Below are 22,210 nucleotides of genomic sequence, written 5' to 3'. Positions count from 1 at the left end.
ATCTTTGTTCTTCAACACTTTTAAAAGGTCTTGTGCAGTAGATTTGCCTAATGCGATACATTGTTTGATTTCTTGACTGCTGCTTCCATGAGTGTTGATGGTTTCATATCTCTTGTTGTTAAGTAACGTGGAGTCAGTTCCGACTCATACTGACCCTGCACAGGGTTTCCGAGGCTGTAAATCTCTACAGGAGTAGAGGTTAGCAGCCTGATTTGTAACCACTATGCTACCAGAGCTCCTTTTCATAGCTCTTGCAGGATATAAAGTGAGCACATGAAGTGAGTTGAGATGAGGGAAGACAGATGACAAGGTACATGGAGATCTCCAAGGTCCCAGGAAATGGAAACTGAAGACAAGGACATTCCCTGAAAACTGACAGAGAAAGGAAGCATGCTTTCCCTAGAGATGGTGCTCTGAATTCAGACTTTGAGTCTCCTAAACTATGAGAATAATTTTCTGTTTGTTCAAGCCAGCCACTTGTGGTCTTTCTGTTAAAGCAGCATTCAAGAACTAAGACCAGAGGCCATGTATCTATATATTGTTCTCCTTCTTAGCATAGGGACCAGGATTCTGTTCGCTCTGCTTTTCATGTATACCTCCCTCCTTTGTCTTAGAAGAAGAACTGTTCTCTTCTGTTCTGAGCTTTGCCTCTGCATGTCATTTTATGCTTTGTCTACAACCTTCTTGGGGACCTGGTAATAGTTATTGCACCGCCCCCTCCCTCCATTTCTCTCACGGACCATGTTCTCATCTTTCCAGTCCCTCCCATCATGCTCTGAAAACAAAACAAAGCAAAACACAAACTGCGCCTGCTTCCCCCTCAAATGAGCTCCCACGGCCACGGCACAGTTTTAGAAACAGCAGCTATTTCGTGGCTTCCATTTCCTCATTTTTCATTCAGTTCTCAACCTACTAATACGTGACTTCCACCCCCACGTTTTACAAAAATTGCTCATTCAAAACTAGGTCACCAACTGCTGCCTTGGTTCCAATTCCAATGGGTTCTTTGTGTTCTACTTGTCCTCTCTTCTGTGAGGTAGTTTGGACAGTACATCACCATGGACACTCCCTCTTCCTTGGGCTCTGAGAACACCCCACATCCCTAGTGCCCACATCATTTCGACAGTCTTTCTTTCACTGGCTTCTCTCTCTTTAGTCATCCCTTCGATGTGGTTGTTTCCCAAAGCTTTCTTCTGAACCCTCTTCTGATTCTACCCTCCTCTCTACTTCCCTGAATCTGCTCATCCATTCTCATGGCTTCAACTTCCATCTGTTGTTGTTGGTGATATGTATTGTCAATTCTGACTCTCAAAGTAACTGTACAGGAAAGAATATAATTGCCCCATAGGTTTCCTAGACTGTAATCTTTCTTGAAAGAAGTGCAGCCAGAGTGCTCCTTAGGAGCCAGGATGGCTAGATGTCATCTCTCGTACTTTGGACACGTTACCAGGAGGAACCAGTCCCTGGAGAAGGGCATCACATTTGGTAAAGTGGATGAACAGCAGACAAGAAGAAGACCACCAATGAAATAGATCAGCACAGTGGCAGCAACAATGGGCTCAAACGTACACAACTGTCAGGATGGCAAGGACTGAGCAATGTTTTATTCTGCTGTGCACAGGGTCTTCCGTGAGTCAGAACTGACTTGATGGTACCTAACAACAACAGTAATCTTATGGGAATAGACTGGCAGGTTGTTTTGTCTTTTAAGCAGCTGGTGGGTTTGAACCGATGATCTTTTGTCTAGCAGTCAAATGCTCAACCATGAGACTACAAGGATCCCATCCCTAGGGTTGCTCTTGTTGTTAAATGCCGTCCAGTCAGTTCTGACTCATAGCAACCCTGTAGAGTGTTTCCTAGGAGCGGCTGGTGAGTTTGAACTGCCAACCTTGTGATTCAAACCGACCTTGTGATCCAGCGCTTATCCTACAGCGCCACACTACGACTTTCATCCCTGTTGTTATTGTTGTTGTCAAGTGCCATCAAGTCAATACCAACTCATAGTAAACATGTACACACCAGAATGAAACACTGCCTTGTCCTGTGCTAACCTCACGTTTGAACCCACTGCTGTTGTCACTGAGCCAATCCATCTCTCTGGGGGTCTTCCTCTTTTTCTCTGACCTCCTCTTTACCAAACATGATATCTTTCTCTGGCGGCTAGTCTCTCCTGACAATATGTCTGAAGTATGAGAGACAAAGTTTGGCCATCCTGGCCCCCAAGGAGCACTCTGGCTGCACTTCTTCCAACACAGATCTGTTGGTTCTTCTGGCAGCCCATGGCACTTTCAATATTTTCCTCCAACACCATAACTCAAAAGCATCAATTTTTCTACTGTCTTCCTTATTCATTCTTCAGCTTTTGCACTCATACGAGGTTACTAAAAATACCATGGATGGGGTCAGGTCATAAGATGGCGGTGGCAGTGGTGGTATGCCATGGAGTCGATTCCAACTCATAGTGACCCTGCATAGGGTTTTTGAGGCTGCAAATCTTTACGGAAGCAGAAAGCCTCATCTTGATCCTTGTGTATCTTTGATGGATACTTTTCTCCAGGTTCAATTTCTATCATTAGTAAATCTTTACCTCAAACCTTCCACGTGTCAAGTCTACCTCCTCCCCATTTCCTACAAAACATACCTTAGTGTACCCTACTGAGTTCTTGGCTCTTAGAATGTGCCTTATGTTGTTGTTAGGTGCCATCGAGTCAGTTCTGACTTGTAGAAGACCCTATGTACCACAGAACAAAACACTGCCAGCTGCCAACACCATCCTCAAAAGCGTTCCCATTTGAGACCATTGTTTCAGCCTCTGCATTCATTCACCTTAATCCAGAGGTTCTTTCTGTCTTTGGTGGGCCCTCTGCTTTATCAGGCACGATGTCCTTCTCCAGGGACTGGTCTCTCCTGATAATATGTCCAAAGTACATGAGCTGAATCTCTCCAACCTCCCTTCCAAGGAGCATTTTGATTGTACATTTTCCTGAACACAATTGTTCATTCTTCTGGCACTCCATGGTATATTGAATATTCTTGGACAGTGCCACAATTCATGGGCATTTATTCTTCCTCGGTCTTCCTTATTCGTTGGCCAGACTGTATGGCCAGAATACTCCTTAGCAGTAAGGATGCCAACACTTCATTTTGCATGCATATGAGGCGACTGAACACACTCTGGCGTGGGTCTGTTATTAGGGACCCCAGTGTGGCACCGTGGATTCATGTGCTGGACTGCAAAGTCAGTTTGAACTGACTTTGGTGGTTGGTGGTTCAAGCTCACCACCAGCTCCTGGGAAACCCTGTGCAGTGTTGCTGTGGGTTGAAATTGACTCGATGGCACTTCACAACAATGCTCATCCAATGAGATGGAGTAACACAGTGGCAGCAGCGATGGGCTCAAGTGTATCAACAATTGAGGATGGGGCAGGACCGGGCAGTGTTCTGTTGTGCAGACGGTCACTATGAGTCGGAATTGACTCGGTGCCACCTAACAAAAACACCCTTACCTCCTTCTCAGTCTAGACAGCTTCTTTTTATCCTTTAAAATTCCGCTCAGCTCAGCCATGACAAGGACCAGAGGGAGTACATTCTAGAAAGTGGAGTAAATACACAGACCCATAGATCAAAAGAGCTTGGTGAGCTTGAGGAGCGGAATGGTGGCCACGTAGGTGCTGAGTAGTGATGAGGGTGTGAGGTGTGAGGAAAGCTAAGGGAAGGCCAGGGAGAGGTACTGGACTCATGGATGGTGTTCTGAAGTCCCATCCCTAGGTTGTGAGTTCAGATTTCCTCACTCAGTCCTCTCAACAGCATCATGCCTTAGATGTTGGGGGTTCTTACTTTATTCATGAAGAAGCTGAGGGACAGAGAGATATTTACTTATGAGAGTAAGCAAAGACTGTGGGCCGAGAACCCACATGGATGCACTTCAAGCACCAGGACTGAACCACAGTCCTACTGCCTCCCGTCTGCTCTGCCCAGCATTTCCAGTGCAGATCCTAAACTCAGTAAGAAAGACTGATCAGAAAAGCAGGAAGCAACATTTTGCAATCTGGAAGTATGCAAAAAAAAAATAAATTTTTTTTTAAAAGCATTATCTTGTGAGTAGTAAGGTGAGATAATGGTCTTTAAAAACATTTTTTCCATACTTCCCGATGATCAAATGTTGCTTTGGTTTTTCTGATGAATCTGTGAGTTTGTCAGACTGGGATGGCTGGTGTGTGGCTGTGATGCTGGAAGCCATTGGTATTTCAGATGCCAACAGGCCACCCCTGGCAGACAGGTTTCCATAGAGCTTCCAGATTAAGCTGGACTAAGAAGGTTGTGTCAAGGTTGTATCTTGACACCATACTTATTCAATCTGTACATTCACGAAACAATCCCAGAAGCTGAACTATGCGACTAAGAAGAATGGCCTGCTGATGTATGAAAGGATACCCGACGGACTGACCACAACCAGACATCACTGTCTAATATGGACGACATTGCAAAGAATGGGAATTTCTGAACACTTCGTTGTGCTCATGCGGAACCTGCACACACTCCAAGAGGCCAAATGAGGGGACGCTGTGTTTTGAACCTAGAGAGAAATCTCCACCAAAGATACACATTTAGGATCAAGATGAGGCTTTCTGCGCCCGTAAAGATTTACAGCCTCAGAAACCCTATTACTGCATAAAATCAGTAATGGTGTTTGTCATGGTTGACACCATACTTATTCAATCTGTATGTTCAGGAAACAATCCCAGAAGCTGAATGAACTACATGAACAGCAGCATGACATCAGGTCTGCAGGGAGATGCATCAACAACCTGAGGTATACAGATGGCACAACATTGCTTGCTGGAAGTGAAGAGGACTTGACGAACTTATTGATGAAGATCAAAAACTACAGCCTTTAGGATGGATTACATCTCAACATAAAGAAAACAAAAATCCTCACAAATGGACTACTAAGCAACATCATGATAAATAGAGGAGAGAGATTGGAGTTATCAAGGAGTTCATTTTACCTGGATCCACAATCTACACCCATGGAATCAGCAGTCAAGAAATCAAACAATGTATTGTGCTGGGGAAATGGACTGCAAAAGACCTCTTTAGATGGAGCAGCTGGGGACTTTAGACCCAGAGAGGGAGTGGGGCTGTGTGCTGACAACGGGGGGGAGGAGGGGGCAGGTTTGTAGGATGTACCCTTTGGTTGGTTGATGATGCATGGAGGGGATGGTAGCCATGGCAATGAGACGATATACGATAGGATGAATGTAAAACTAACGTTCTTCCATGTAAACTGTCACATAATTCACAATAAAACATAAAAAAATAAAGAGACCTCTTTAAAGTGTTCAAAAGAAAAAAAAATTTTTTTAATGTCACTTTGAGAACTAGGGTGCACCTGACTCCAACCATGGGAAAATTGAAGAATGAATCAGAAAGATAAAAGAAGAATTGATGACTTTGGATAATGGTGTTGGTGAAGAATGTTGAATATTGACTACACCATGGACTGCAAGACGAATGAACAGATCTGTATGGGAAAAAGTGCAGCCAGAATACTCCTCCGCAGCAAGGATGGCAAAACTTAATCTCACATATTGGACATTTCACTGGGTGGAACCAATTCTTGGAGAAAGAACCAATTCTTGGTAAAGCTGAGGGTCAGAGAAAAGGAGGAAGACCCCCCAACGCGGTGGACTGACACAGTGGATAAAATGATGGGCTTCAACAGCTGAGATTGGGAGGCTATTGTAGGACCAGTTAGTGTTTCCTTCTATTAGACACGGAGTATCTCTGAGTCAGTACCTACCTAACAACAATGGAAGAGAAACAAGAACACCACAAAGAACACAGAAATCCTCACAACTGGACCAATACATAACATCATGATAAATAGAGAAAAGATCTAAGTTGTCAAAGACTTTGTTTTGCTTGGATCCACTATCAACACTCATGGAAGCAGCAGTCAAGAAATCAAACAACGTATTACATTGGGCAAATCTGCTGCACAAGACCCCTTTAACGTGTTGAAGAGCAAAGATGTCAGTTTGAGTACTAGGGAGTGCCTGACCCAAGCTACAGCATTTTCATCAGCCTCATATACATGTGAAAGTTGGACAATGAGTAAGGAAGACCGTAGAAGAACTGATGCATATGAGTTGTGGTGTTGGAGGAGAATATTGAAAGTATCATGGGCTGCCAGAAGAATACACCAATCTGTGTTGTAAGAAGTACAGCCAGAATGTTCCTTAGAAGCCAAGATGGAGAGACTTCATCTCTTATACTTTGGACATGTTCGCAGAAGGAACCAGTCCCTGGAGAAGGACATCAAGGTTGGTAAAGCGGAAGATCAGCAAAAAAGGTAACCTCCAAAGAGACGGATTGGCACAATGGCATCAGCAGTGCGCTCAAGTGTAACAGCAATAGAGAGGCTAGCACAAGACCAGGAAGTGTTTCGTTCTGTGGAGTCAAAGGTCACTTGATAGTATCTAGCAACAATGACAACAACAACTTAAAAGAAACACGGTGCACCTGGAGCAATGAGTCCCACTGCCCTCACCACACCATTCTACCCACCTTTGTCACCCTAATAAACTTTGGTCTCTATACACTTGCTTACATATTTCATATGAGTGGAATTGTAGAACATTGATCTTTGTGACCGCAGCCTCATGATGTCAACATGTATCCAGGACTTCATTTCTTTTACGGATGGGAAATTTTTTGTTGTTGTTCTAAATCACATAATTTCCTGTTAGGTTTTTAATGTATTGCCTCTATTTTTGTTGTTGAAAATATATGCAGCAGAACACACACCAATTCAGCCTTTTATCTCTGCACCAGTCAGGCACACACACTGATGACATTCTTCAAGTTGTACAACATTCGTACCCTCCTTTGCCAAACTGTTCCTCCCCCATTCACACAAACTCATTGTTTCCCTGAGATTTGTATCTAAACTTCCAAGCTGCTGCTGTTAATTTGATCCAGTTTGATAGTTCTGTGGACTAGCTAAACTAAATTCTTGTTTGATTTTTAAGAAGACTTCAGGGGATATTTGTAGTTTAAGGATCAGAGATTCCCCAGGGTAATAGTTTCAGGGCTTTATCAAGACTCGGAGGCTCTAAAAAGTCTGGACTCCAACTGAATATGATATCCTGTTCAACCGTCCCTGCCCCGCCCCTTTAGATCAGGATTCTCCTATCTAACCCTTGATCGAATATTTAGTAATGGTCAGGGCTGAGTCACATTTTTGAAATAAACTACTATAAAAAACGCAGGCGGAAACCACATGAGCAGAGGGATGGAGGGAAGGAAGCTAACAAGCAGAGGACTTGGAAGAGCAAGAGGAGGGAGTAGGGAAGGAGTCCAGTCTGTCTGCTAGAAAATGGGGTGTTTTCAAGATATTGGTGGGCTCTGTGCTATGCTGTGAGGAGATGACTCTGACAAATCACAGCCAACAGGTCAAGTGGAGCCCACCCCCTGCCTCTCTCAATCAAGTTTTATTGGAACGCAGCCTCACTTGTTTATGTTTTGTCAACAGCTGCTTGTAAGCTATAACACTGAAATCATTGTGATGGGCACAGTTAGACCCTGTCAAACCTGAAGTATTTACTCTCTTGCTCTTGACAGCAAAAGCTTTCTGAGCCCTGATGCATGGCATCCATGAGAGAAGGGAGAGATTACAAACAGCCAGGAGGTGGGACTGAGGGTTCCCACTCTGATGGTGACGTGAAAAGAAAGACATGAGTTTTGACAAATGTCTGGATTTGCAGGCAGACTGGAAGAAGAGAAAGGGTGCCGTCTCGAAGGGTGAGAGGAAGGCATATTTTAGAGAGTTGCGTCCATTTTATGAGGTTGTGCTGAAAGACACTGCAGGAGAAAGCAGGGCTTACCTACAGAATCCGTGTTGTAGAGGCTGGTAGTGGCCGTCACAGGTCCCGGTGGATGGATGACGCTCGCTGAAGACCTCTGACTTGCGATCAGAATCCTGCTCTTTGCAGATGGCAAGCGGGACATTGCCCCCAACCCCAACTGGGGCTTGAGAAGCATGGCAGAACGATAGAAAGTTGGAGGGACTTCGTAATGAGTACATGGAGGAGAACAGAAGTCTTCCTTCCCAGGGCGATCCGTAACCTGGGAAGAAATACCAGAAGATCAGTTAGAGTGTGGGCCATCTGGGATGTGTACTAGACAGGACTGGGGGACAAGTCCCAACAGTGACTACGCTGGTGCCACTGAGCAACCTGACCACGCACTACTCACTTTCAGTAGGCCCAGTGTCTTCAGCTCTAAGGTGACACTGTAATTTTAGGACTCTTCGCCTCCCTGTCCATTCTAATACTCTATGTCACTAGGAGAGAAAAATAACTCACTCTTTAAGGACAGATGTGCAACCTCACTAGCCTGAAAAGGACCGCATGTAGCAATGAATACCATCAATGAAGCAAAGTGAGAAATTGGCAAGTATTCAGGACATTTTGAAAGTTTCATTATACCTAAAGAGATAAGGTGCATTCTTTGTGAGTACTCTCGTCTTATAATAAGTAGCTGAGCACTATCAATTTATGTTAAGTCTTGGCTACACTACTTAGGGAATAGAGTATGCATTGTTAATGAGGGGAAAAGGCTATTTGGCAAAATCGAGAAATTAGTGGAAAATAAGTTTCCAGGAGTCTTCTATGTGTTTCTGGAGAGCCACGGTGGCTCCATAGGATAAGCATTAGACTGCAAACCAGAAGGTCAGTGGTTCAAGCCCACCAGCCGCTCCATGGGAGAAAGATGAGGCTTTCCGCTCCCACAAAGATTTAAAGCCTCGGAAACCCTATAAAAGGTTGCTACAATTCAGAACTGACTCCACAGCACTTAACAACAACAGCTGTAAGTTTATACGATTTAAAAGAAAAAGAAACTGAGTTATCGCTGATCGTCTTCCTCTAGCATGGTGATGTTCCCAAAATGTTTGATTATGTGTCACTAGAATGCCAGTTTCCTAGGGTAGAGGAATTGCTGCGGGTTGACTAGTGTCTAAACTCAAACCCAACCCAACCCACTGCCACCAAGTCGACTCCAACTCCGAGCACCTTGTAGCACCGAACAGAACTGCTCTACAGGGCTCGTTGTTCTGTTAAGTGTCATCAAGTCGATTCCAACTCAAAACAGCCCTATATAAGGTTTCTGAGGAGCGGCTGGTGAGTTTGAACTGCTGACCTTGTGATGAACAGTCCAGTACTTACCCTACGGGAGCAGACAGCCTCATTTTTCTCCCCACGGACAACTAGTGGGAAGGTGTGAACCACCAACTTTGCAGTTCACAGCCCAGCACCTAACCCAGAGCGCCACCAGGTCTCCTTAGAACAGTGTTAAGGCATGCCCTGGTGACACAATGAGCAAGCACTGCTAACCTAAAGGATAATGTTAGAACCCATCAGCAACTCTGTGATCACCCTAGTGATCTGGTTCCCCGGAGACTGCAACCTTGTAGGAAATTCCACAGGGCAGTTCTACTCCAATATAAATTTATTTTCCATTAATGTCTAGGGTGGCAATGAGTTAGAATCAACTAGATGGCACACAACAATACCAAAATGGAGGTCGGCGCTTTCTGAAGCTAGGTAAATATATATTAAAGGAGCCAAGTTTCTGGTCTTTCCTAAATGTAATACTAATACTGGGACTTACTCAGAACCCAACTTGCAGGTCCTTTTTGTACAAGCAATGTTACTGAACTCCCAGAGCTCACGCCTATGCATATGATCTATGAGCCGTCCCATGAAAAAATGAAAGAGACAGAACTATAGAAGCGATTTCTTTTAAATTTCCATTAAAAACAAACAAACAAGCAAAAAAGAATCGTACCATAGGCTATGTATGAAATCACACATCTGCTCATTAATTCTGCTCTGAATCACAATGCATTTTATGAGTCAAACTTGTATCTCTTCCAGAATCATAGCATGTAAACTATACTCTTTAATGGGAGCTAGGAAACCTCTGATCCAAACTGTTCAAGAGATCAACTCCTAATTGGATACTCTCTTAATGTTGAAATTGATACAAAGTTCCCCTTGAAACGGATGTTACTGAAACAAAGATCAGGCCTTTATTGTTTGTAAAGATAAAAAAATTTTAAAAATGCATGACTACTATGGTTGGTGTTAACCATCAAGTAGGTTCTGAATTGTAGTGATCTTGTGTAGGGTTTCCGAGGAGCGGTTGGTGAGTTTGACCCCCTGACCTTGCAGTTTGAAGGTCTGAATTCTGTCTGAGGCTGTGTTCCCATGAAGCACCTTCTTGCCTGCTCTTGATACAGTGGTTCCCATTCTCTCTGCTCAGCTTCACTTACATTCAAATACCCTCAATCTGTACTGATTTTCTGTCCTTCCTACATTGTTGGTGCCATTGCTTCTGTAAAGTTGACAGCCTGGAAACCTTATGGGGCCAGTTCTATGCTGTCCTATAAAGTCACTATGAACCAGAATGGACTTGACTACAGTGGATTTTTGGATTTCCTTTATATCCCCATTCTTGCTGAAAACGGGGTAGTTTTCGGCAAACATAAACCATATGTGGAGTCATCTCACAGTTTCAGTGATTTAACACCTGCCAGCATGCTGGGTAACTGGCCCCTGACACAATAACAAATACTTTAAAAGGGGGAAAGAATGCCTTATATGTCTCATCCATGCATAGCCTTATTTGAATTGTGGTAAAAATATACAGGCCTATAAGAAAACAGTTGCCAATATAACCATCATTAAATGTACAATTCAGGGACGTTGATTATATTCACCATGTTGTACAGCATCCCGGTTCCCCCCTACTCCAGATCATTCCACCACCATTCAAAGAAACTCAGTCCCCCAAGTGACTCCACGATTCCCCCACCTTCCTGCTTTCCTCCTTCCCAATTCTGTGTCGTCTTGCTTTCCAGTTGCGGTTGAGTAGATGCCTCTCTAGGGTTTTCAAGGCTATTACCTTTCAGAAACAGATCACCAGGCTTTTCTTCTGAGGTGCCTCTGGGTGGGTTCAAAATGCCCCTCAGGTTGGAAGGCACTCAAACATGACCGGGGAAGAGCTGCCTCCTCAAAGTGGTATACCAGGATGACCCGAATGGAGTAAAGCTTTCAACCTGAGTGTGTGGATGGGGCACAACTCAAAATAAGAAGAAGTAGTTGCAAACATCCATTAATAATCGAAACATGGAATGTATGAATTATGAACCTAGGAAAATTAGAAATTGTCAAAAATGAAATGGAATGCATAAACGTTGATATCCTAGGTATTAGTGAGGTGAAATGAACTGGTATGGGCATTTTGAATCCGATAATTATATGGTTAACTATGCCGGGAACAACAAACTCAAAAGGAACAGCATTGCATTCATCCTAAAAAAAAAATTTCAAGATCTATCTTGAAGTACAATGTTGTCTGTGATATAACAGTATCCATATGCCTACGAGTCAGGCAACCTCAAAATCAGCAGTTCGAAACTACCAATGGTTCCGCAGGAGAAAGATGAGGTGTTCTGCTCCCATAAAGATTTACAGCCTCGGAAACCCTGTGCAGGGTCGCTATGAGTCGGAACCAACTCCACGGAACTTAACAACAACGACAACAACAACAAACACCAGCTAATACCACTATGGTTCAAATTTACTCACCAACCACTAAAGCCAGTAATGATGAAAGTGAGGAACTGGACCAACTCCTTGAGTCTGAAATTGATCAAACATGCAATCAAGATGTATTGATAATTACTGGTGACTGGAATACGAAGATTGGAAACAAAGAGGAAGGATCAGTCATTGGAAAATATGGCATTGGTGATAGAAACGATGCTGGAGATCACATAATAGAATTTTGCAAGAATAATGACTAATTCATTGCAAACACCTTCTTTTAAACAACATAAAAGGCCTAACCAGATAGAATTACACAGGAATCAAATTGACTGCATCCGTGGAAAGATACGGTGGAAAAGCTCCATCCATATCATCAGTCAAAACAAGGCCAGGAGCAGACTGTGAAACAAACCATCAATTGCTCATATGCAAATTCAGGCTGATGCTGAAGAAATTTTAAACAAATCCACAAGAGCCAAAACAGAATCTTGAACATATCCCACCTGAATTTAGAGACCAACTCAAGAATAGATTTGATGCATTAGACACTAATGACCCCAAACCAGAAGACTGAGATGACATCAAGAACATCATACAGGAAGAAAGCAAAAGGTCATTAAAGAGACAGGAAATAAAAGACCATAGTGGATGTCAGAAAAGACTCTGAGCATAGAGAAGTTAAAGCAAATGGAAAAAACGAGGAGTTTAAGAACTAACAGAAAATTTCAAAGAGCAGCCCAAGAAGACAAAGTAATATAATGAAATGTGCAAAGACCTGGAGTTAGAAAACCAAAAGGGAAGAACACGCGCTCAGCATTTCTGAAGCTGAAAGAACTGAAGAAAAAATTCAAGCCATGACTTGCAATATGATTTTATAGGCAAAATACTGAATGCTGAAGAAAGCATCAAAAGAAGATGGAAGGAATACACAGTCACTGTACCAAAAAGAAATGGTTGATGCGCAACCATTTCAAGAGGCAGCAAGTGATCAAGAGCCAAAGATAATGAAGGAAGAAGTCCAAGGTGCATTGAAGGCATCAGCAAATAACAAGGCTCCAGGAATTGATGGATTACAGACTGAAATCTTTCAACAAACTGATGCAGCACTGGAGACACACTCTCTCATCTATGTCAAGAAATCTGGAAGACAGCTACCTGGCCAACTGACTGGAACAGATTCATATTTGTGCCCATTCCCAAGAGAGGTGACCCAACGGAATGTGGAAATTACTGAATAACATCATTAGTATCACATGCAAGGAAAAGTCTACTGAAGATCATTCAAAACTGGTTGCAACAGTACATTGACAGAGAGTTGCCAGAAATTCAAGCCGGATTCAAAACAGGACATGGAACTAGGGATATCATTACTGATGCCACATGGATCTTGGCTGAAAGTAGAGACTAACAGAAAGATGCTTTATTGGTTTTTTTTACTGTGTGGACTATGACAAGCTATAGATAAAGCTGCAAAGAATAGGTATTGTGGAACACTTAATTGTGCTCATGAGGAACCTATACATAGACCAAGAGGCAGTCATTCAGCAAAACAAGGGGACACTGAATGGTTTCAAATCAGGAAAGGTGTGTGCCAAAGTAGTGTTCTTTCACCATACTTATTCAACCTGTATGCTGAACAAATAATCTGAGAAGCTGGATTATATGAAGAAAAACGTGGCATTGTTATTGGAGGAAGGCTCATTAACAACCTGCAATATGCAGATGATACAACCTTGCTTGCTGAAAGTGAAGAGGACTTAAAATATTTACTGATGAAGATCAAAGAGCACAGCCTTCAGTATGGATTACATCTCAATGTAAAGAAAACAAAAATCCTTACCACTGGACCAATAAATAACATCATGAAAAATGGAGAAAAGATTGAAGCCAAAGATTTCAATTTGCTTGGATCCACAATCAATACTCCTGGAAGCAAGAAATCAAATGACATATTGCATTAGGCAAATCTGCTGCCAAAGACCTCTTTAAAGTGTTTAAGAGCAAAGGTATCAATTTGAGGACTAAGGTATACTTGACCCAAGCCATGGTCTTTTCAATAACCTCACATGCCTGTGGAAGTAGGACAAAGAATAAGAAAAACTGTAGAAGAATTGATGCATTTGACTTAGGATGTTGGACATGAATAGTAAAAGTACCACGGACTGCCAGAAGAACAAACCAATTTGTGTTGGAAGAAGTACAACCAGAATGCTCCTTAGAAGCCAGGATGGCAAGGCTTCACCTCTCATATTTCAGACACGTTATTAGGAGAAGGACATTGTGCTTGGTAAAGTGGAGAGTCACCAAAAAAGAGGAAGACCTCATGACAGTGGCCGCAACAGTAGACTCAAACCTGACAACAAGAGTGCGGATGGTGCAGGGCAGGTGGTGTTGCTTTCTGTAGTGTAGAGGGTCACTGTGAGTCAGAAACAACCCGACGTGCGGCACCTAACAACAACCACTCCACAGATATTCCATAAAACAAAGGGGTCTACAAAAGCTCCACACTCCTTCATCTTCATTCACGAAACATAACAGGTCACACTGCACTGGCGCAAACACAGAGACCTTCTCCTATCAGTAGAGTTTTTAAAGAGAAATTCGTTTGGAAGCCAAGTAAACAAGATCTCTTGGTCCAGAAAACTACTGCCCTGACATCATCTTTAAACCTAAAACCATAAATATCCCCTGGAATCTCGTTAATATCAAAGAATATTCACTGTCCCCGAGTCATTTCTGACTCACAGCATATCAATATGTTGTTGTTGTTGTTAAATGCCATCGAGCCGATTCTGACCCATAGCGACCCTGTATAGGGTTTCCGAGGAGCAGCTGGTGAGCTTGAACTGCTGACCCTGCAGTTCAAATGGCTTGGCAGTCTGGTGCATTAACCCACAGTGCCACACCAGGACTCCTATATCAATATGGTGGTGGTGGTTATGTGTTGTGGAGTCAATTCTAACTCATAGCGACCCTGTACAGGGTTTCTGAGGCTGGAAATCTTTACGAGAGCAGAAAGCCTCATCTTTCTTCTGTGAAACAGCTGGTAGTTTCGAACAGCTGAACTTGTGGTTAGCAGCCCGATTCATAGCCACTACGCTAAGGTTCCTAAACTGTAAATCTTTGTAAGAGCTGGTGGTTCAAGCTCACCAACTGCTCCTTGGAAACCCTATACAGGGTCGCTATGGGTCAGAATTGACTCGATGGTACTTAACAATAACAACAACAAACTGTAAATCTTTGTAAGAGCAGACAGCCTATCTTTCTCCCATGGAGAGTCTGGTGTGTTTGAACTGCAGTCAGTAGCCCAACATCTCCCCACAGCACCAGCAGGGCTCCTCAAAAGCAAACAGTTGTCTAGCCTAAATCGTAAAGATTATCTGCCTGCCTGGAGTATTGTGTTCTTTCAAGATCTCTCAGTATGGGATCCAATTGACAACAGCAACTCCAAAGATTAGATAGGAACCTTAGGGGCTTGATGTTAATCGGGAAGGATTCATTCAGGAACGGCAGCCGAGAATGGCTGCACATCTGGAAGACTGTCAACAGTGTCCCTGGATTGCACGTGGAGACATTTGCCTTGGTGCATGTTCTGCTGTGTGTCTTCTCAACAACAACAACAATCTACCACAGACAAGCAAACAAACAACTATCCATCCACCTGTGCTGAGGTGATCTTTGACAAAAGACCAAAACACCTTAAAAGGAGGAGACAAAGTCTCTTTAATAAACGGTGCAGGCAAAACTGGAAATCTATTTGCAAAAGAATGAAACAAGACCCAAAAACTTAACATGGATTAAAGACTTAAATGGAAACCCTAGAACTATAAAGATCATCGATGTAAAAATAGGGACAAGCTTACAGGCTCTGATCCATGGTATAAACACACTATCAAACATAACTGAAAACACAAACATCTGAAGACAAAGTAGATGACTGGGACTGCCTAAAAAGTAGGCATGTGCATCAAAAGATTTCAACCAAAGAGTAAAAACAGATTTTTTAGGAAGATTTTTTTGGCTGTGACATTTCAAGCAAGGACCTACTTGCTAAAATTTATAGAAAACTTCACCACCTCAATAAGAAAAAGACAAATAATCCAATTTAAAAATAGGCCAAGGACATGAACAGACACTCTACCAAGAAGACATTCAGGCAGCCAACATACAGAAGAAGAAATTCTCATGATCACTAGCTGTTGTTGTTGTTAAGTGCTGTAGAGTCGGTTCTAACTCACAGTGACCCTCTATAGGGTTTCTGAGGAGCAGCTGATGGATCAGAACTGCTGACCTTGTGGTTCGCAGTCCAGGAGTCCTGTAAAATGGTGCAACCACTGTGAGAAACGATATGGTACTTTCTCAGAAGGCTGGAACTAGAAATACCATACGAGCCAGCAATGTACTTGGTATATATCCTCAAGAAGTAAGAGCTATGACACAAATAGGTATTTGCATACCCAAGTTCATTGCCTCCTTAGAAGTCAAGATGACCAGACTTCATCTCTCATACTTCAAGACATAGTAACAGGAGGGACAAGTCCCTGGAGAAGAATGTCATGCTTGGTAAAGTGGAGAGTCAGAGAAAAAAGGGGAGACCCCCAATGAGATGGATTGGCACAGTGGCAGCAGCAATGGGCTCAAGCATGGTAGCAATTGTGAGGGTGGTACAGGACCAAGTGATGTTTTGCTCTGTTGTACACAGGGTAATTATGGGTTAGATATACTCAAGGAGTCCTGGTGTGGCGCTGTGGGTTAATGCGCCAGACTGCAAAGCTATTTAAACTGCAAGGTTGGCGGTTCAAGCTCACCAGCTGCTCCTTGGAAACCCTATACAAGATCACTGTGGATCAGAACTGACTTGACGGCACTTAACAACAACAAAATGACTCGATGGTACCCGACAACATGTTCATTGCAGCACTGTTCACAATAGCAAAAAAGATGGCAACAAATAGATGTCCATCAGCAGAGGAATGGTTGCACAAATGATACAAACACACAATGAAATTTACACAACACTGAAGAATAACAATGAGTCTGTAAAACACCACATACACGTGGGAACCTAGAGAACACTGTGCTGAGTGAAATTAGTCCATCACAAAGGGCAGGTACTATTGTAAAAAGTCAAGAAAAGGATTTCAGTCTATAATAAACAATCTATGATGGTTATCAGGGTGGGAGGGAAGGGGCAATTAATTATTCACTGGGTAGAGGGTAGACATGTGCTAACTTGGTGATGGGAACGCAGTAAAATGAAGAAGGGGGAACAAAAGGAAATTACTTTCTTTTCTTTTTTCTTTTCCTTTCATGAATTGGAAGGGAAACAATATATACTTATTTACTTATTTTCTCACTAGGACAAACCATTTGGAACTTTCCTGTAAATCAAAAAAGGGGAAAGATAAGAAGGGGGGGGAAACAAAAACAGTAAAAGACAAACAAAATGACCTTTAAAAAAGAATCCTTGGGATTTCCAATAAACTCTTAGAGCCAATCAAAACACACTAAAAAATTCACTCTTGCTGGACTATCCCTTGTCCCTGGGGGACACAGGTGACCAGTCACCGCTGTAGGGCAGCAGGGAAGGAGGAAACTGACAAAGGATAATGTGGCATGGTGGGATGTGGGGGTGACGCACATGGCCTCGCGTCTCCTCACTGCCCTTCTCCCTACCTTCCATCACCAGAAATGAAAAAGACTCAGCAGTGCTCTGGAGAAGTCCATGGAAAGGGTTCCCTTCAGCCCTCAGTCTGGGCAACAGCAGACACACTCTAAACAAGTAAAGATAAGTTGGTGAGATTCCCAAACTCAAGTCATTGAAAGGCCTATAGGACCAACTGTTCTTAAAGGTCTCACATTAGAAGGTCCTAGACAGAGTGGGAACAAAATGCGGAACAAAACCCAGAATCATACAAAAAGACCAGGCTTATTGGTCCGATAAAGACGGGTGGAACCCCAAGACGATGGTTCTTAGTCAGCCTCTAGGTGGGATAATGTAGACAACTGGTATACCGTGGTTAATAAAGTTAATGTTAGACACCCTGTGGGCAGCCATCTGATAGACAACTGTGGTCCCTACTCCTCTGTAGTAAGAGAAGGAAAGAAACTAATGGATTGAGGCAGAGGACTTAATAGGGCACCACAGATTCTCCTACCGTGAGAGCAACACATCTAGATGGTGCCCAGCCGTTACTTTCGACCACTCTGACCGGGGACCCAATAGAAGGTCCCAGTAAAAAAACGAGAAAAATGTAGAACAAAACTCAAATTCCTGAAAAAAAAAAAAAAAAAAAAACTCAACTTACTAGACTGATAGAGACTGGATAAACTCCTGAGACTATCACCCTAAAATGACCTTTAACCCAAAACTCAAACCACTGTTTCAGCTAAACAACAAATTAGATTATAAAATAAACACTGTCATCTACAAATAAGGTGTCCTTTAAACAATTCATAAAATGAGACCAAACGGTCAACATTTACCCAAAAGCAATGATGAGAAGGCAAGGGGGGAAAGGGAAGCTAGATGAGGAGAAAGAGAACAACCAGAATGAAAAGCCGAGAATGTTGACACACTGAACAACCTATAACCCATGGCGTGGAACAATTAGTGTACGAATTTTCCTTGTTAAATGGGAACCCAGTTCACTGTTTAAAGTACAATGAAATATTGAGAGAGAATATTCAGCCATTGACAACCTATGGTTGGCAGATTATTTTCTGCCACTTGTATGGCATAAGGGAAGTATCCGCCATCAGTGGATTAAGTCTAATTGAGATGAAGAATAGATGCATTTTGGTTATTTTCTTCCTTAGCCTAAAGCTCTAGTGGCTCAATGGTTAAGCACTGAGCTGCTAACCAAAGAGTTGGCAGTTCAAACCCACCCACTCACTTTGTAGGAGAAAGACTTGACAATCTCTATAAAATCACAGCCTAGGGCACCTCATGGGACACATTTACTTGGTCCTACGGGTTCACTATGAATCAGGATCTACTCTTCAGCACCTAACAACAACGTATAGACACAGAGATGAATTTAATACCCGTATAGAACTGCGTATGTATTATGAGTCCTTGGGTAGTGTCCATGGCTAACGTGCTCAGCTGCTAATCAAAAGGTTGGAGGTAAGAGCCCATCCAGAGATGCTTAGAAAGAAAGACCTGGAAAATCGGTCACTGAAGACCCTGTGGAGCACAGTCTACTCTGTCACATATCGGGGTCACCGTAGGTCAGGGTCAACTCGCAGCAACTGTTTTTTTATATGGTTGTTGTTGTTAAGTGCTGTCGATTCAATTCAGACTCACAGCAACCTTGTATAGGGTTTCCAAGGAGCAGTTGGTGGGTTTGAACCGCCCACCTTGTGGTCAGAAATCCAGTGCTTATCCTACACCTCCACACTAGGAATCAAATTTAAATGGGTCTCCTTAGGTTGGATCCATCTCACTATAACCATCAAATGCATCTTGACAAAAATGTCCATTTCTGTTCAAGTATGTTCATCAATGGAGTTCTGGTGTGGTATTACAGGACAATGTGCTGGACTGCAAGGTCAGTTTGAACTGCAAGTTTGGTGGTTCAAACCCACCAGCCTCTCCTCAGAAGCCCTATACAGGGTCACCATGAGTCGGAACCAACTTGACAGCACTTAATAACAGCAACAACATGCCCATCAGCACCTGCAATTTGCCTAGACAGACTATGTTGTTGTCACAATTCATTGAGAACACAGAACACACTTTAAAGACACTTGTTACTTGTGCTATAGAACAATCACAGCATTCTCTTACCTCCTGTAAAAACTTGTCACTCATTTGACTGAAATGATGTCCCGGGGGCTTGATCCCAGATACCATCACCCCCGAGCTGAAGACCCTCGGCTTCGGCATGTCTGGCTTGAATTTCTCATAGAGGGTGGCAGGTGGTTTAAGGTCTCCACTTGCTGTCTTCTCCTCTTTGGGAAGAGGTGTGCTACATGCAGGTGGGGCGTAAGGGAGTCCCACTGGAACCAGCGAAGCGTCCACCTGACTCAGAGCCTGAGGACTCCTCCTGATGTAGGTGATGATTTTGGGTCTCACGTGTTTCGGTTTGGGCATGATAATGGGCTTGACTTCTGTCTTGTCCACCTGTCCATTCTCCATGCCTTCCTGTGGGGCAGGCGTGTCCTTGGAATGTGTGAGGACAGACTTGGGGATCCCGCTGGGGCAAATGGTCTTGTCAGGCACTTTTGGGGATGTGTTGAACAACAGCATGGTATCAAGGGCAGGCAAAGATGCCACAGAGGACCCTGTGTCCACATCCAACATGCCAAGACCCTGGACACTGCTACTAGCTAGTATGGGCTGATGAGTCACACTGATAGTTGGGATACTGATGGGTGTTGGGACACTGAGAAGAGAGCTGGCCACTGCTGGGGTACTTTCAGTCTGAGCTGTGTTTTCCAGAAGGTTCCCAGTTTCAGCAACAGATGAGGTCATTTTCTTGTTTTCTCTTGCTTCCGAGCTACTGCTCAGAAGAGGTTCAGAAACCCCAGCATTGCTCTCTGCAGCAGAAGAATCCGAAGTTAAAGACGCAGCCATGTTCATACCTCTGCAGATCAACATCCTGTTCTCATTGACATCAGAGGGCTCACTGCTGGGTGGACCACCAATAGCAGACACTACCTGACCATCATCTAATGAAATCTTGTGTGGCGGTGTTTCACCCAGCTGCCGACCGACACTCAATGAAACTCTGTCAACAGGCAGATTTTCAGCAACTCTCATGGCAGCCAGGCCCTCTTTGCAGACGGTTTGAGGAGAGTCTCCATCCAGAGCAACTTCCCTCTTCTCATCATCACAACTTTCTCTTCCCTGCCCAAGATCCTGGGCACTACAGCTGGGTAGATGGCTAGTTGTACCAAGAGCTTCTTGGTGTGAAGATAACGTCTCTGCGTTCCCACAGGGCTCTCCTCTGTCTAAGCGTAGCCCACTGTCTTTCTTATGATACCGCACACATTCCACCTGGGCTGGCTTCAGTTCCTGCATGGCGCTGGGTTGAGCATACTTCAGTTCCCTCTTGGGCTCCTCCTTCCCTTGAGTTACTTGTGCTTCTGGCTGACCAGAGATTGCCTTGGAGGCTGTGGTTAAATCCACAGTGGACTCTGTTTGTGCAGGATGTGATGTGCTTTCATTCTCCCACTCCCTCTGGGTCTCTGAGGGGGTGCTGTCCTTGGTTTCTGAGGTAGATGGTTTGGGATGCAGTCCAATCTTTTCCTCTGAGGTATTATCAGCTGGGTAAATAGCGTCCCCTAGACAATGACTTGGCAATGTCTTCCGTGGATCTCCCACACCCCGAGAAACATGGCGTCTTGGGGCTTCGGTGGCGTCCACTGAGGCAGGCAGCAAATCCTGCTCAGTCACACCCCCAGTATCTTCCTTGGTGAATGCATCCACCCCAACCGCATGGCCGCTTGCTCTTCCCACAGGCTGTTTCCTCAGCTCCTCAGAGTCAAGGGTCTTTGCCAATTTATCTTTAGGGGCATGCTGGGTAATGTCAGCACTGCGTTTAGCCAAGACCTTGGGACAGGTCTCACTCAAAACATTCCTCCAGGTTGACAGGGTAGGTCCCTGAATACCCCGAGGGGTCTGCAAAAGAGCTGTGTCTTTCTCCACTGTGTGAACCACCAACGAGACTGGACAATCCTTTAGCCTGGTGGGTCCAGCCTGTGAATCTTTCCCAAACTCCGGAAGCTTCTGGAATTCCTTACTGAAGTGGATACTATTGGGGGGTTCCCTTGAGTTGGCATTTCCAGTGTCATCCACCAGGCCACACGCCTGTGACTCTGTGTGAGGGGAACCAACCTCCGCCATGATTTGGTTGGCATTTGTATCTCCCAGACTGAGAACATTCTCATTGTTGTTGGTCACACCGTTTCTGCTGCCCTGTAACTGTGCGTAGCATGATTTCTTAGGAGCCATTGGAATACTCATTGTCTACCCTTCGATGGGAAGGGGTCACTAACAAGCCACAGTGTGGCAGACAGGAAATCCTCAAGCTGATTGCCGGATCCTGACAACGTCACATGCTCTGGTCATTTTCAGAAAAGTTTTGAAACCAAACATTGTGTTGGCCTGCAGCCCAATGACGCATTTGTTAGGTTCCTGCTGAATGAGAGCCCGCTAGAGTCCACGAGACCTGCAGACAAAAAAAATTGCATCAGATCGACCTGAAATTCTTAGGAGACAAAGTCAATAAATACAGATCTATTCATCACTCCTATAAACATATTTACATTCCATCAACACATTTTTCAAAACACCTGTCATACAGAGGTTTCAATTGACCATAAATGGAAAAACTGAAATCATGTGACAAGTGGATAAAAACATACTAAATTTTACAAAGGCGTCTTGGTGGCACAACCAGTTCAGTGCTAGGCTGCTAACCGAAAGGTTGGCTGTTAGAATTTACCCACTGGAACTCTGGGAGAAAAGTCTAATGGTCTGCCCCCATAGAGATTCCAGTCTACAGGGCAATTCTACTATACCACATGGGGTCTTTATGAGTCGAAAATGGCACCACCATACCTGAAATCACAACAAATTTTAC

The 22,210-nt window shown here is 43.7% G+C and overlaps 1 protein-coding gene across 1 annotated transcript in view; it reads right to left on the bottom strand.

The window, feature by feature from the left end:
• MTUS2 (microtubule associated tumor suppressor candidate 2) overlaps positions 1–21,597 on the bottom strand; it is a 321,539-nt gene extending 299,942 nt beyond the window's left edge. Inside the window, exons 1-2 of the mRNA XM_006831945.1 lie at positions 19,411–21,597; positions 7,890–8,130 (exon numbers count right to left, since the gene is read on the bottom strand). Coding sequence (XP_006832008.1) covers positions 7,890–8,130; positions 19,411–21,591 — 2,422 coding nt within the window. The 5' untranslated portion in view covers positions 21,592–21,597. The remainder of the gene's footprint in view (positions 1–7,889; positions 8,131–19,410) is intronic.
• Between the last annotated feature and the right edge of the window lie 613 nt (positions 21,598–22,210).

Source organism: Chrysochloris asiatica, unplaced genomic scaffold (assembly GCF_000296735.1).
Source record: "Chrysochloris asiatica unplaced genomic scaffold, ChrAsi1.0 scaffold00005, whole genome shotgun sequence".
Taxonomy (NCBI): domain Eukaryota; kingdom Metazoa; phylum Chordata; class Mammalia; order Afrosoricida; family Chrysochloridae; genus Chrysochloris; species Chrysochloris asiatica.
Note: the sequence above shows the minus strand (reverse complement) of the source record. Positions and strands in the feature narration are given on the sequence as shown.